At 52.7% G+C, this 14,489-nt stretch overlaps 3 protein-coding genes across 3 annotated transcripts; all 3 read right to left on the bottom strand.

Moving 5' to 3' along the window:
• Window positions 1-5,255: 5,255 nt before the first annotated feature.
• On the bottom strand, window positions 5,256-6,074 carry HBA1 (hemoglobin subunit alpha 1). The gene is made up of 3 exons (NM_001004376.4): window positions 5,940-6,074; window positions 5,594-5,798; window positions 5,256-5,482 (listed from the first exon to the last, which is right to left on the bottom strand). The coding sequence occupies exons 1-3, from the start codon at window positions 6,032-6,034 to the stop codon at window positions 5,354-5,356; spliced, it is 429 nt and encodes a 142-aa protein (NP_001004376.1). The 5' UTR covers window positions 6,035-6,074; the 3' UTR covers window positions 5,256-5,353.
• Window positions 6,075-8,171: 2,097 nt separating this feature from the next.
• Window positions 8,172-9,099, bottom strand: HBAD (hemoglobin alpha, subunit D). Its single transcript, NM_001004375.3, has 3 exons — window positions 8,962-9,099; window positions 8,609-8,813; window positions 8,172-8,347 (listed from the first exon to the last, which is right to left on the bottom strand). Exons 1-3 carry the CDS (start codon window positions 9,051-9,053, stop codon window positions 8,219-8,221), a joined length of 426 nt encoding a protein of 141 aa, NP_001004375.1. The 5' UTR covers window positions 9,054-9,099; the 3' UTR covers window positions 8,172-8,218.
• Window positions 9,100-11,147: 2,048 nt separating this feature from the next.
• HBZ (hemoglobin subunit zeta) lies at window positions 11,148-12,779 on the bottom strand. The gene is made up of 3 exons (NM_001004374.3): window positions 12,630-12,779; window positions 11,715-11,919; window positions 11,148-11,420 (listed from the first exon to the last, which is right to left on the bottom strand). Exons 1-3 carry the CDS (start codon window positions 12,722-12,724, stop codon window positions 11,292-11,294), a joined length of 429 nt encoding a protein of 142 aa, NP_001004374.1. The 5' UTR covers window positions 12,725-12,779; the 3' UTR covers window positions 11,148-11,291.
• Window positions 12,780-14,489: the final 1,710 nt, after the last annotated feature.

The raw sequence follows: 14,489 nt of genomic DNA, 5'->3' as shown, positions 1-14,489 counted from the left end.
TAGCCCTGCACGGAGCTATGGTTGTCCTCTCGTCACAAGTGGGGTTGGCCTTTAAAGTGAGGACATGATCCCACTTTTGTTCTGCCTCAAAGAGAATGTCAGGAATGTCTGAGAGCGTTTTTTTTTGTTTAATGAACCAACAGAAACTCTTTATCTTCCTTGTGTACCATTAAGACTCCTGCAAAGCTCATGCGTGGGCTCCATCAGCAGCTTGCTAAGCGGTGTGGCTGAGAGTCTACTGGGGGTTTCTCTGCAGTTCATGATGCTTTTTGCTGTGCTTTTTCCCGGGCAGATAACCCAGCAGCAGTGATATCTGTACTACAAACACCCCCTTCTGAAGGTATGGTCTGGAAAAATAAGTAATGGTGACCTGTCCAAATTCAGTCCGTGGAGCTTTAGCAGTGCTGACCCATGAATTTTGGTAAATACACTTCTACTGTTAAAAGAAGACACTCAGCTGCTCGACTGTTGAAGGAGGCATAAAATCCTCCTGACTAAGCAGCTGCACATTTTGTTGTGCTGCTTTCCATAAATCCATCGCTGGGCTCCTCCTGGCCGTAAGCAGAGCACAGAGCTGGCACAGCCTGCTCCCATAGCCCTGTTTGTCTGGTTCTGGTACGAGCAGGCAAAAAGCAGAGCTCCATCCACCTCCAGCTACAGCCTGGCTGTGCTGTGTCTGCCTTGCAGCTAGCTGCCTAAGTGAAATCACAGTGATAGGGGATCTGGAAAGGAAGATTACAACAAACTGCATCTCAGGAACATGGATCCAAAATCTGAGAGCTGTACGCTTCAGCTCAATATCAGACTTCGTTCCTTCATTGCAGGACAGTGGTGAAAGGCTTCCCATTGTAGTGTATGGGTAATGCGATCCAGCAGTGTCTCAGGTCTTTTCCCATGCATCACATTTATGGCAGGTTTGCCTTTCTTGCTCTGCCCTGGGAGCCCCACCTGTGGCTGGCCAGGCACCGTTTGGCTCCTGGGATGGCTGTGCAATTCTGGCCTCTAAATCTATGGACACAGTGCAGGCAGAGAGAGCCCTAAGATCAACTGAGTGTCCTGAGAGCAAGTGAGATGGGCATGGGGCAGCTGCGGTGTGATGATGGACTGGGAAGACTGGGGTTTGTCAGGAGAGGGCACAGAAAGGGCCTACTTTACACAGACGTAAGGGCAATGTGGATCTGGTGCTCACTGGATTCTGCAGTACTGGAATTAGAGGCCATCGATGAGTCCAGTAGGTTGGTTTGAAACGGATAAAAGGGACTTCATGTGAGGCAGGGAGGGAGAATGAACTTCTGGAACCCGCTGCCACAGGAGGCTGTGGAAACAAATGGGGTCAGCAGGTTTATAAAGGGATGAGCAAATTCACAAACAACAGGTCGATAAACAGATGCTGAAGGCAACGCATAGGAACTTACTCTCTGAAATCATTTACAGGTGTTGGAGGAGCACAGCCTAAAATGGCGAGGCTTGTGTGCTCTCCCCAGTGCCATCCCAGATGCCAGCCTTGAGAAGGAATGTGTGGCCAACGTCAAACTACTGCAGGTCTGCTCCACCTCCTCTCAGCTGTAAAAGCCAAGGGCTGGGTTCTGCCATGGGTATCTCCAGCATCAGGGGGTTCAGCGTGCTTCATGCCTTCTTGGTCAAAGGGAACTCACAGGATGGGACTTGGATTACTCCCAGGTCAACTCAGAGGGGGACGAGCAAAAAGTTTTGCTAAGATATTGTTTGTGGCATTAAACTTTCGGTGATGGCCATGAAGCACAGACAATGTTTTAAGTTCTGATAATGCTTGTTTTTATCGGCCCTGTTCTCTCCAGGGACCCGTGCAGCTGATGCTCGATGTGGCTGCTCCACTGGGAGCAGTCTCTGCTTTCAGGAAAGGAAGGAGAGAAAATACTTTAAGTCCTCCATCAAAACTGACGTTGTGGTGAAGGAACACTGAGCACACGGGGCCACGATCGAAAGACCAAGACCAACATTCACAAGGGTCTTAAAGCCTAAATAGAAAATATCCCCCAAGGAAGGTGTTGACGCAGCAGGGACAGGAAGAGTACTCACAGAAGAGAGAAAATAGAGTCAGCCTTCACTAAAATGTCATTTCTGATAAAGGACTTAACACTTAAGGAAGGTAGATAGATCCCGAAAGGAGTGGATTAAAGTATAGTTCAATCATTTCAGTGTTCCCAGACTGCGTGGAGAAATTCCCCTTTACCTCAGCGACTGATTGAAGCCATTTCACTCCATCAGAATCTTTGAGCAATGGCAGAGGGTGATGGGGTTGCAGAATAAGACAGTAGGGTCTATTCTTATTAGCAGGGTAAAAAGTGGAAACCAGGGAACTATAAGGCGGTCAACTTCAATTCACAACTAACAGTGGGACATTTAATTGAAGTAAGAGATGAATAAGCACTGCTATTGCCAAGAATGAATCATTTCAGATGAGTCTGTTTTCCTTCTGTGACAGATTCCAGTTCTTGGTTCAACATCATTATTCACTGTTCCTTCATCAATATCTTATGTGTTGTAATAGAGAATACACTTATTAAAACCTCAGATGGATCTGAGCTGGAAGAGCTGTGAGCAACCCAAAGCGTTGGGTTAAAAATGGTTGGGATATATCAGAGAGAGCAGTTCAGGCTGACATTTAGGAAAGAAAAACTGGCCAAGCCTAAGGCAAACAAGCTGCTTTGACAGGATTTTTTCAGCAGAAGACCTATAGGTTGCACCAATAATGGGTTTTGCTATTGGCCTACTGAATGCCAGTGTCAGATGCAAACGTAGAAGAACCTTTTGTAAGCAGGTGATGCTCTCCCTCATCTCTCTAGCAAGAGGATCTCTCAAGTGGTATGTTACAATTGGCTCTCAGGAAGAAAATTCTGTGTTTTCTTCTTTGCTAAATGAGGAAGTACATTTTGAATGGGAAATTCTTGCTAAACTCCTCTAGGATGCTTGCCTTCTCTTGTCTTCTTTTTCACACGGGTAGATAGTGAGAGGACGAGAGGGAATGCTTTTAAACCAAAAGAGGGGAGATTTAGGTAAGATGTGAGGAGGAAATCCTTCACATAGAGGGCAGTGAGGTGATGGCACTGCTGCCCGGAGCTGTGAGTGCCCCATCCCTGGATGTGCCCAAGGCCATGGAGGGGCTCTGGGCAGCCTGAGCTGGTGGGGGCAGCCAGCCCACAGCAGGGGTGGAGCTGGGGGCTGTAAGGTCCCTTCCAACCCAACCATTCTGTGTTTCTATGATTTCTATGATTGTAGGAAGAGGGTGAGGGGCCTGGGCAGGGTTCCTGTTCCCACACCGTGCCCAGCTCTGCCTAGCCGGCGGTGCAGACCCTCCTGGCAGTGGGTCTGGCCCCTTGGGCAGCATGGGGTTCCGTGCACCCCTCCAAGCCAGCACCAGCACCCCAAGGTGCTCAGCAGCTCAGAGCCTGATAGAAGCCCGTCCTGGCCAAGGCTGGAGGCTCCAACTCAAAGCTGAGATGTCTGTCTGGCTCTGATAAAGGCACCACGGCTTGAGGCCTCCATCTTGTGGCAGCAGGGACAAGTAGCTGGGACAAAACACCCAGCTGTTTGCAGCATGGTGTTTTTTATCCAGACAGAGCCAAGACTCCTCCAAAACACTGTCCCTGCTGAGTCCTACCTGAGGTCACAGCAAGGTGTGAGAGCAACTGGAGGCAGAGGTCTGGCAGAGGCAGCAGGGACAACAGCCAGACCTTGCACACATCATCCCCCTGCATTGCTCCTGACACTTTTCTTTCCATGCACACATACAGATATGTTCCATATGAGCTGCCCGCTGCTTGCTCCAGCTCAAGGCTGGAGGACATGCATTCCTTTACATGCAGCTTCACCCCTCTTGTGCGAGCACTGCCTTTGCCACGCTCAGGACTGCAAGGATCCCCTGCAGCAGGGTTTGGAGCAGACCCGATCTATGCAGGATTTGGCACTGGCTCTTACCAGTGCTTGGCACACTTGTTCCCAGTGCCACGTGTGCCCTGCCTGCACTGTGCCCCTGTTCCCTGTGCTCCCTGTGCTCCCCAGGAGCAGAGGCTCTCTGCTGTGGGGTGCAGTGCCCATAGATGTATCTGGATGGTGTGAGGTGGAAGGGGAGATTGGAGCATGGCCTGGTGGAGCTGTGGCACCTGAAGCTCTCTGGAGTCACCTGTGAGCACTGGGCCCTGATGTCACTGGAGACTGTGGGACTCAGGCAAGTGTCCATCTTTCCATCTGGACCCATTTGTATGGTACGTGTGGCGAGGAATGAAGGGACCCGTGGTAACCCCAGGCCGGATTCATGCTGTGTTTTTTTCCGTGCTGGCCACCCTGGGGCTTTCTCAAACCTCCATCTCTGCATGAAGATACCTGGCAGGATCAGACTGCAGTTACTCAGCACCTGGCAGGTTTTACCCACCCGAGGCTATCTGCTGCCCACGTCCCTCACCACACCCGTGAGCTGGAGGAGAGCCTGTCAGCTCTTTATCAGCCACCTGCAGCCCCCACTGGCTATGGCCATCCCCAGCCCTGCTGCTGGCCGTGATAAGAGCCGGGGGCCGCACACAGCACCCAGCACAGCTTCACCCTGCGCTCATCCCCCTGCCCTGCTGAGGGTCATAGCCCAAAGAGCAGGAACTGAGCCCCAAGTGCTGATGGTTCCTGTTGGAGTGTTGTGGTCTTCTCCAGCCTGTCTGCCCACTCAGTGTGCCCTGGGACCCCCACAAGTGGCACATAGCAAGCATGTTCCATCAGGAGATGGAAGCAGGGAAGTCCTATGAGGGCCACAGTCTGTAGGCATACACAGAAAGCTGCCCTGGTGCAGAAGGTCCTCAGCATGTCCTCGCTGTGTCACCACACAGACGATGACAGACGCTGGGAAATGTTCCCCACCACCTCCTGCGAGCCCTTCCAGAATGTTTCCCTACAGTTTGGGCTTCATGGGGTAAGGAGTGCATGGGATCCCAGTATGAGTATGTGGCTCTGCTGGGAAGCTCAGGATGGGCTGGAGCTGCAGGGAGCCCTCAAGAACCACTCTCCATAAAGCTTTCTTGTCCACCAGCACCTGTAAGAGCTCTACTCATGCCCACAGACAACAGAAACGCATCTGTCTTCTGGGCACACCACTCAAACACCACCACCTGAGCCCATATCCTCTGCACACCCACCTGGCCCCGGGGGCCCCTGGTTCAGCTGCACAGAGCCCCAAAGCAGATCTCTCCCCTCCCTCCCCGCAGGCAGAAACCAGAGCAGGACACCAGGGCTGGAGCACAAATGCAACAGATTTTATTTCATCTCATTTGGCTGCTCGCTGTCGGAGGGCTGGCGATGGGTTGGCCCCAGCTCTAGCCACCGTGCCGTCTTAACGGTACTTGGCGGTCAGCACAGTGCCCACGGCGCACAAGAACTTGTCCAGGGAAGCATGGACCTCCGGGGTCAGGGCAGCAGGGTGGTGGATGGCCACCACCACCAGGAAGCATTGGCCCAGGAGCTGCAAGGCAAAAGGAGAGGATGAGCGAGGGGGTGAGGCGAGGGGTGGCCGCATGGCCCAAGACGGGGCTGCGGTGGGGGCAGGGCGGGTCACCCCTTCCCAGACACTCACTTTGAAGTTGACAGGGTCCACGCGGAGCTTGTGGGCATGGAGGTCGCTGAGCTTGGAGAGGGTGCCGGCGATGTCATCAATGTGGTTGGCAGCCTCGATCAAGGCAGCCACTACCTTCTTGCCGTGCCCCTTGATCTGAGCGGAGCCGTGTGACAGATCGAAGTGGGGGAAGTAGGTCTTGGTTGGGGGGTAGGTGGTGAACATCCTGTGGAGCACAGTGAGTCAGGGCCAGCAGGGCAGGAGGGGAGAGGGACGGGTAAGGCAGGGAGGGATAGGACGTGGGCAGCTGAGGACGGGAAGAGGATCAGGGGAGAGAGGCAGCCGGAGGACAGAGAAGGACACCTACCTTTCCAGGGTCTCGGCGCCATACTCCTCAGCATGGCCGGCGATTTTGGTGAAGATGCCCTTGACGTTGTTCTTGTCAGCAGCGGACAGCACCATGGTTGCACCTCTGTGTTGGCAGCCCCCAGCACGGGTGCCCCTGAAGTCTGCTGTCAGCCTTATATGCTGTGCTGGCCACCGCCCACCCCCCAGCCCGCCCCATAGATTCTGGACCCCAGCCAGGCAGGGCTGCTGCCCTGCCCCACCCACGATACTGCGCAGGCTGGGGGGGTTGGACCCCAACGCGAGCTGGGGTTAGTGTTAGGATCAGGGTTGAGCTTGGGCTCGGTGTTAGGGTTGGGGCAGTGTGATGCTGGCATGAGCTGGATTTAGGGTTAGGATTAGGGTTAGTGTCTGCACCGGCATGGGTTGAGGTTAGGGTCTGCCTTGGTGCAGGTGGAGCAGTAGGTCCCCAGCCTCCTGCTGTGGGGTTAGGGCTGAGGTACCAATGAGGGGTCCCTCAGGAGGCCAGAAGGGATGTGTTCTGTACAGGAGGAGCAGGCAGAATGGAGGGGACAGCAATATGGGGGCTGTAGGTTCAGGAGCACTGTGGGAGTCTGCCCCAAGGAGCTGCCCCTGTGATGCCCTGTGCTCATGCTGTGCACAGCCTGACCTCTCCAGCACAGCCTGTGCACACACGCAAACTGCCCCAGTACATGCACTGTCCCTACACACACTGCTCTGCAATGTAGCCCTACACACCACCACTCATTCTCACTGCACCTTCTACTCTCATTCCTTCTGCACTCCTCACACCAGTACACCGCAGTGCATCTCCATGTCCTGCTCCCTGACCTGCAGCTGCAACCCTTTGCAAACAGATCCTGGAGCTCCCTCTTTGCCAGCCACTGCTGCTGTGGGGGCATGGGGTGACCCTGACAGCTGGAAATGGGGCACACAGCAGAGCCACGGGGTCAGTGCCGGATCCTGATGCAGGCACCTGATGGCTGCAGCTACAGGAGCTCGCAGCAGGGGAAGAGGGGAATGTATGGCCAAAGCAGACCCTGGTGAGCTCTGCGTGTCCCAAACGATGAAGGTGATGAGGAAGGTGAGGAGGATGAGAAGGATAAGGAGGGCTGGGAAGGTGAAAAAGTTGCAGTGGTTCCAGTAGGTTTGAGAGCTGGCGGGGGGGGGGGGCAGTTTACACCCGTGTTTCCTCCATTTCCAGCGGTTCTTATCATCTGTGTTTGGGGGAGATTAGCTTGACCTGGCACCATGTCAGAGCACAGGAAGAGGGGAAGAGTGGAGGAGGGGGGCTGCACTTCTGGGAAGCAGATGCTGGGGAGGCTGTGTGTTTGCTGCCCATGCACACATCGGTGGGGCAAACTGCAAAGGCAGAAGAGCTCCTCAGACTGAAGGCACAGGAATAGCTGGGTGTAAATGGACACAGACATGCTGAGATGTAGATAGTGCTTTGGAGTATGGAGCACTGCTCACCGGAGCAGGGCACGGTGTGGGGACTCCCTACCAAAGCAGGTGCTGATTTCCTGGTGCAGCTTCCCTCATTCCTCACAAAGCCCAATTTCCTCCTCTGGTCACCATGCAGAGCAAACCCAGGGCTAGTTTGCTGTCTTATAACCCACCATCTCCCTCAGATCTAAAGCCAATGATGTAAAAGCAGCAGCTTTATGTTGGACTACAGCTCTGCCTGTGACATTTCCACCCTCTCCAAATGGCATGGGAAAAGCAGGCACCCAGGGCAGGGGTGGAGGGGCCCTTCCCAGGCAATTGCTAGGGAGTTGTGGCTCAGGGACTCGAGGCTATGAAAGGTGTTTGTACTTCATGGTTTACAGTGGATTTTTTTCACTCTATGAACTTGTCTGGTTGCCCACGGAATTCACGCAGGCATTTAGCTCCCACAGCTTCCCCACTCAAGACCTTAACAGCCATGGTGACAGAGCCAGGAGAGGTCAATCCTTCACCCATGGAAAACTGTTCAAGGGGTTCAAAGAAACACATTTGGCTTCACCCACCCCAAGCAGGTTTGCAGGCATGGGAAGGTGCAGGCTGAGCTCTGCCCTCAGAGTCCTGCTACCAGCTTCAGGATCACGTTTAACCAGGCAGGCCCCATGCCAGACCTGCTAGCAGCTTCCTTTCTCCCTCCCTCCCAAGGGGTGCGGGGAAGCATTGAGTGTGCCCCAGCCCACCCTGGACCCCTATGCCCTGTCCCCAGCCCCAGCACACATGGACACAGTGCTGCAGCAATGGTGTCTTTATTGAAGACTTGAAGTTGTAGACGGTGGCTTATCTGTACTTCTCAGCCAGCACAGCAGACACGGCAGACAGGAACTTGTCGAAGGCAGCATGCACTTCAGGGGTGTAGTCTTTGCCCATGTGTACAGCCAGCACCACCTGGATGCACTGCGACAACAGCTGCAAGGCAAACAGAGGCTCAGTACCCTTGCTCTGGATGGAGGACTCTCAGTCCCATTCTGTCCCCCATTCTGGCCCTGGTACCACCCCTGGCCTCTGGCTCCTGATCCCTAGGATCCCAGCTCCCAGGAACCCAGCACACCCTGACCTCAGGACCCCTTTACTCTAGGACCCCCTGACCCCAAGACCTCCAGGATCCTGTAACCCCAAGATCCCCTGACCTGAGGACCCCAGGACCCGCAGACCCCAGCCTTTGCTTGCCTTGAAATTGACGGGGTCAACACGCAGGTTGTAGGCATGCAGGTTGCTCAGCTCAGCCATGGCCTGGCTGAGGTTGTCCACGTTCTTCACAGCGTTGCCCAGGGCACCCAACACCTTCTTGCCATGGCCACGGACCTGGTCAGAGCCAGGCGAAAGGTCGAAGTGGGGGAAGTAGGTCTTGGTCTGGGGATAGGTGGTGAACATCCTGCCGGAAGGAGGCTGGTCAGCTCTGCTGCCCCGCAGTTCCCCCTGCCCCAACCCACACACCCCAACACTCCAGGACCTGGCCCGCACCCCTTGGCTCCAACTCCCCAATTCCCACCCCGCCAGGTGCCCCTGGGCCTGGCTCGCACCTAGTCAGAGCCTCAGCTCCAAACTCCTCCTGGTGGGAAGCGGCCTTCTCCCAGGCCTGCTGGATGAGCTTCTTGTCCTCGGCAGTCAGCATGGTGGCAGCTGGTGGGGCGGGCTGGTGGCTGGTGGCAATGTGTGATGGAGGAGCCTGCAGGGCCGACCTCTTATAGCTCCCTGTACACCCGCCCCGGCCTTATCTTATCCGCACGGAGGGGCCGTGGCTGTGCAATGCTGAGAGCAGGGAGCGGCGGTGCCTCAGGGGCCCCGATGCCCACAGAGGGGGCCCTGAGGGGGCACTGCTGCCCTGCCCTGCCCTGTCCTACCCTACCCTGCCCTGCTCTGCCAGTTGAGTTGACCCTCACAGGCAGCTCCACACTGCATGCAGGGGGGATCCCAGGCAGCCCCTCGCCAGGCTTGGGGAAGGCATGCATCAAGGCTGCACCCTGCAGTTGGCAGCCACTGTCCTGTGGATGCTGCAGGCTGGCAGCCTTGGCCTCGTGGTGCTGCTTGGCACTCCTGTCAGGATGCACCCTTCCCTCGCCAAGAGCCTGCATGGCTCCTTGTCCCCCACATGTCCTGGGCCCTGCAATCCTCCAGCCTCTGCCACATCCAGCCCTCTCCAAACAAAGAGCCCCTGGGTCTGCTCCCCTCCCGCGCCACCTTTGCCCTCTGTGTGCTCCCATCATCTGTCTGCAGCAGCCCAGAGAAACCTGGGTGAGGAAGAGCCTCTTTTTTTGGCACCTGGTCTTTCCAAAGTCCATACCTGTTTGCTCGTCAGGCCTGGACTTGCTGCCTTGTTCCCATCCCAGCGTGTGCTCCTGCTGCTCTCCATAAGTGACAGGACATCCCATAGGGCATGCAGTGGTTGGGGACTGTCATACCCTTCACTGAGCCTCTGCATGAAATCACTGATACAAATTTGGGCTTAAGGGATGTACCTCATGCTGACCTACACTGTAAGTTGTCGATTTAAACATTCAGGTTACCCAGAGACCCACAAAGATAGGATGCTTTGAAAACTTACTGCTCACTGAAGGTGCCCTGGGCAACATCAGCAGACTTCTGCATCTCATTTCTCTTCCCCTTGCCCAAATACGGTGCTTACATTTTGTAAATGAGATGAGCAGTGCACCTTGTAGTGCCAGTTCATGCTTGTTTGCTTGAGGCTTTGCACACATCTTTTCGTGTCAGAAGTCTTCTGAGACCTGCATAAGCAGTGAGTGTAACTCAGTAAGGATCTCACTGGAAGAGCAGGGTATAGCTCAGTAAATAAAGCTGGAATCACTCTGCCTTTAGACGCAGACACTTCCTAAGATGCACTGGATGATACCACACTTATTGGCCTGCCCACAACACGTGGATCACTTAGGTAGAGAATACATCAACAAACAAAGGAGGGGCTTCTGAGTTTCAAGCTGCTCTAACACTCCAGGTGTTTTTTGTGTGTTCAGTGAAGAGGTGATGTGTACCACTGTAAGGTCCTGGAAATACTTTGGAAGAGGAAGCAAGGATGCAAACAATGAAATTCACGTATCTTTTATCAGCTGGGAGCTGGGGTGTTGGCCAAGAGGCATGGAAGGTCCATGCGTTCCCCTCAGGGAAATGCCAAACACTGGGAATTTTGGTCCCTCAGATATCATCACTGATCTCCAGGAGCCATTAGTCTTCCCAAATTTCAAAAGCATGCAAAGTACCTGATAGAAATATAGGAAATGTCAAGCTGAGGGGAGGGTCCCTTTACCAAACAGGTGGGACTAAGCAGGTGTGATAGCCTAAGGTGTTCACCTTGTCCAGACCCTTTGGAGAGGAGCACACACAGTCAACACACAGCATTGCCCTGTGCACATCACGCCATTTGGCAATGCAGTTGTTGTTCAGAATAGGCTGTGCTGGATTTTGTAGAGTCTAAACAAGAAGCCTGGGTCCATTCATTATCCTAGCAGGGCGAAAGAATGTTTCCTGAACAGCTTTATATTTGGTTGACATAGCTTCTGAACCGTGAGCAGTGACAGTCACAGGGCTCTAGCCTGTTCTGGGCTTCTGCTCAGCAGTATGTTATTCTCATGATGTACATGAGCTCACACAGCTTAGTATTTTCCCCTCTGTATTACGTAGTGATTTCCAAACACACTGCCTAAACACGAAGGTGTAGGTGGAACATGAAAGATGAAAGCACAGAGACCATAGATCACAGTTGAATTATTTATTGTGGTCTGCAGGTGGCTGAGCCCCTGCGCAGGGGAGTTGGGGGGACTGCATAGGAAGAATACCCCAGAACTTGGCAGCTGTTGTGTGCCATGGATGCACGTCCCTAACCCAGTGTGGAAGCCATTTATCTGTATTTCTCAGTCAGAACAGAGGAAATGCTGGACAGGAACTTGTCCCACGCAGCATGAACTTCTGGGGTGAAATCACTGGGATAGCGGGCAGCCACAGAGCACAGGATACAGTGGGAAAGCAGCTGAAAGGGAAAAAACAAAGATGAAATCCATTGTAATCAGTAAGAGATGCCAATCTAAGAGTCTGCAACATGCTCTGGAATGAAAAAAAATACATGTCCCAGCCAGGTAACAGCTTAAACTGGATTAGATGGTTTGCTAGAAGATCCAGTCTCAGGTTAAAAATCAGCTGGGGAACCAGGAGCAACATGAGGCTGTACCACACAGTCAGGGATGAAGCTCCCATTAGTCTAAATGACCTGTGGCCTCTAGTTCTGTGACTGGTAGTTTTCATCCCTGAAAGCGTGCCCACTCACCTTGAAGTTCACTGGGTCCACCCTGAGGATGTAAGCATGCAGCTCGCTGAGTTTGGCCAAAGCACCTCTAATGTCATCGATGTTCTTCACAGCTTCCCCAATGGCATTCAGGACCTTGGAGCCGTGACCACGAAGCTGAACTGAGCCTTGGCTGACATCAAAGTGAGGGAAGTAGGTTTTCGTCTGAGGATAGCTGGCAAAAAGCCTGGAGGAGAACAAGACAACAAAGTTCAGCCGTGGAAAAGGCACGCATGATCCGCACTTGAAATACACTCCTTCAGCAATTAATAGAGCTTTGGAAGCTTGAAGTTTGGAAGCTTGAAACTGACACCACGTTTCCTATATTATACCGTAAGCCAATTTTGCAAGGTCTTCAAACTGCTGTGAGCTGAATGAACCAGGATTGGTATGAGTGGTACTCGGAGTCCCAGCAGGAATATCACGATATGTTAGATTGATTGTAAATAGCATTTAAATAGCTCTGAACAACAACAAATGTGGACAGCTATTCTCTTAATGTCCATTACATGGCGACTTATGTGATAAATCAGTTTGAGTTCATTTCCTGGTAGCGATAACCCTATTTCGGGACACCGAGTATGAATGCCTTTGAATTCCTCTTTAGGGCTCCTAGTTATGAATTCTTCTCACTTACTATAATGGGAAGCAAACCCATTGAATGGTTAAAAAAGATTTTTTTTTGCTGTAAAATTTGGAAGCCATCAATCAGAATTCATAGCACGGGTGTAACTCCAGTAAGAAAAAATCATGTTAAAAAACATGCAGCTCATCAAGCAGTTCTCATCAGTCCTAACACGACTGTATGGGTCTCACTCATACAGCACTGAAACAAGATGCATCCTAACAGCAAAGTCAGGGGGGGCACCCTTTAGGGGGGTGCTGTGGGTGACTTACCTCTCCAGTGATTCCAGCCCAATGGACTCAATCTGGGTAGCCACCTTTGCCCAGATGGTGGTCACGGCAGCCTTCTCAGCTTGGGTCAGTGCCATTGTGCAGGAGAGTGCTGGCTCAGGCTCCCTTCAGTGAACACCCAGAGCAGGTTGTACTGAGTGCCCTCGCAGCCCCGGTTATAAAGAGGAAGAGGAGAGCGGGCCTTGGCATCTGTCCACACTCATTGGTCACTCCGGAGGCCCACCCATGGAGGTGGGAGACCCTTATCTCCTTGTGAAACAAAGCCCATTTCGCTAAGGGTCAGTGCACTGGCCTCCTGGTTTGCTGGTGTTATCAGCTTCTTGCTTCTGAACACGTATTGGCCGCGTGGCCTGAAAAAGTTGACCAGGCACATATGAGCAGAGAGATAGTGCTGGAACATTCTAGTGATGGAGGATTAGGACGTGCCTTTCAATGGATTTTGAGCAAACTAAGAAGCTTGGACAGTAATTTGTATTTGTCACCTTGCTTCACAGATGTGCACACCAGACTGGGTCTTTCTGGGCCATATCATATACCTCCAATCCACATGGCCACTACGTGGCCTAGTACTGCATATTCAATGCTTCCCAGGTAGTGCTGGGGACACGTGGGATATGTGCAGTATGGCTCAGGGCAAGGAGTGAGACCCTGATTCTGTGGGAAACAGTGGAGATTTTGGCACGTTCCAGCACTGTCAGGCATTTAGTGGCCTCTTGCAAAGAGTTAGGGACCAGCTCCACTACTGATATTGCTGATTACAGCACCAGTAGTCATGATTCATGTGGATACAGGGAGAGAGAGCTTATGAAATCAAGTATAGTACTAAAAAGAAGCATGTTTATGGGAGAAAGCCCAGTCAGATGTGCACAGTTCCTCACCAGTCACACATCTCAAACTGCTGAGTGCTTCCTGAGATGGTAACATCGATATTGCCCAGTAGTTTGTTTCCTTAATCTGCAGTTCCCCCCGATACAGATCTGAGCTGCATCACTAAATGCCTCATACCGCATCGCTTTGATTTGTGGCTGTGTGATTCTTACAGCCAGTTATCCCTTGTGCTGTGAAACGGCCCTCAGCACCTCAGGCAGTGCTGGTGTGCACTGTGCTGCATGCTGGCCATGCACACAAAGCCTGGTCCTGTGCTAGAAGGTTTGTGTCTTCAGTGCATGGACATGTGATGGGTGAAGGGCCAAACGAATAAAGGAGAGGCCAGCGCAGGTCTGCAATCACAGCTAAGTGGGCAAAGTATCAAGGAAATACCCAGCTGGAGATGGTTGCTACCAATGCTTGGGGAATACTGTGCCAGCACATGAAGCAGAGGTGAGTCCTTCTGCCACCCCATTAAACCTCAGAAGCAGTGCATGGCAAGCTGGTGGCACGGGCAGGTGTCAGATCGTGTTCTTTGCCCAAACAGCGCTGCATGCTTGTGCTGAGCAGGTTGATATGTATAAGCCAGATTCCTTACCAAGATGTGTTTGCGTTTCACAGCACTACCAGCGGCTGCAGGCAGTGTGCTCCAGATGTGGCTGCCCTGCTGACAAGACAGGCACTAAGCACTTTACACAGGAAAATGCTGTATTCAGTTTACACAGCTTAAACGGATGGAGGTACTGAGAGAAGCTGTCTTCATCATCTCTAATTACATGCATTTAAAAAACACGTGCAGTTTTCCAGTAGGAAAATACTTTGAAAATAATGCTGTTGTTGTCTCCTTCTGAAAGCCCTACCTCTTACATCGCCCACTGCATGGCTGTGCTCCAAGCTCTGCTGACAGCGCTCGAGGGAAGTCCCCGTGACTCAGATATAGCCAGGCAGATGCCAGCAATACTCCTTCCTATTTTG

Source organism: Gallus gallus, chromosome 14 (assembly GCF_016699485.2).
Source record: "Gallus gallus isolate bGalGal1 chromosome 14, bGalGal1.mat.broiler.GRCg7b, whole genome shotgun sequence".
Taxonomy (NCBI): domain Eukaryota; kingdom Metazoa; phylum Chordata; class Aves; order Galliformes; family Phasianidae; genus Gallus; species Gallus gallus.
This window is presented reverse-complemented; position numbering and strand designations above follow the sequence as displayed.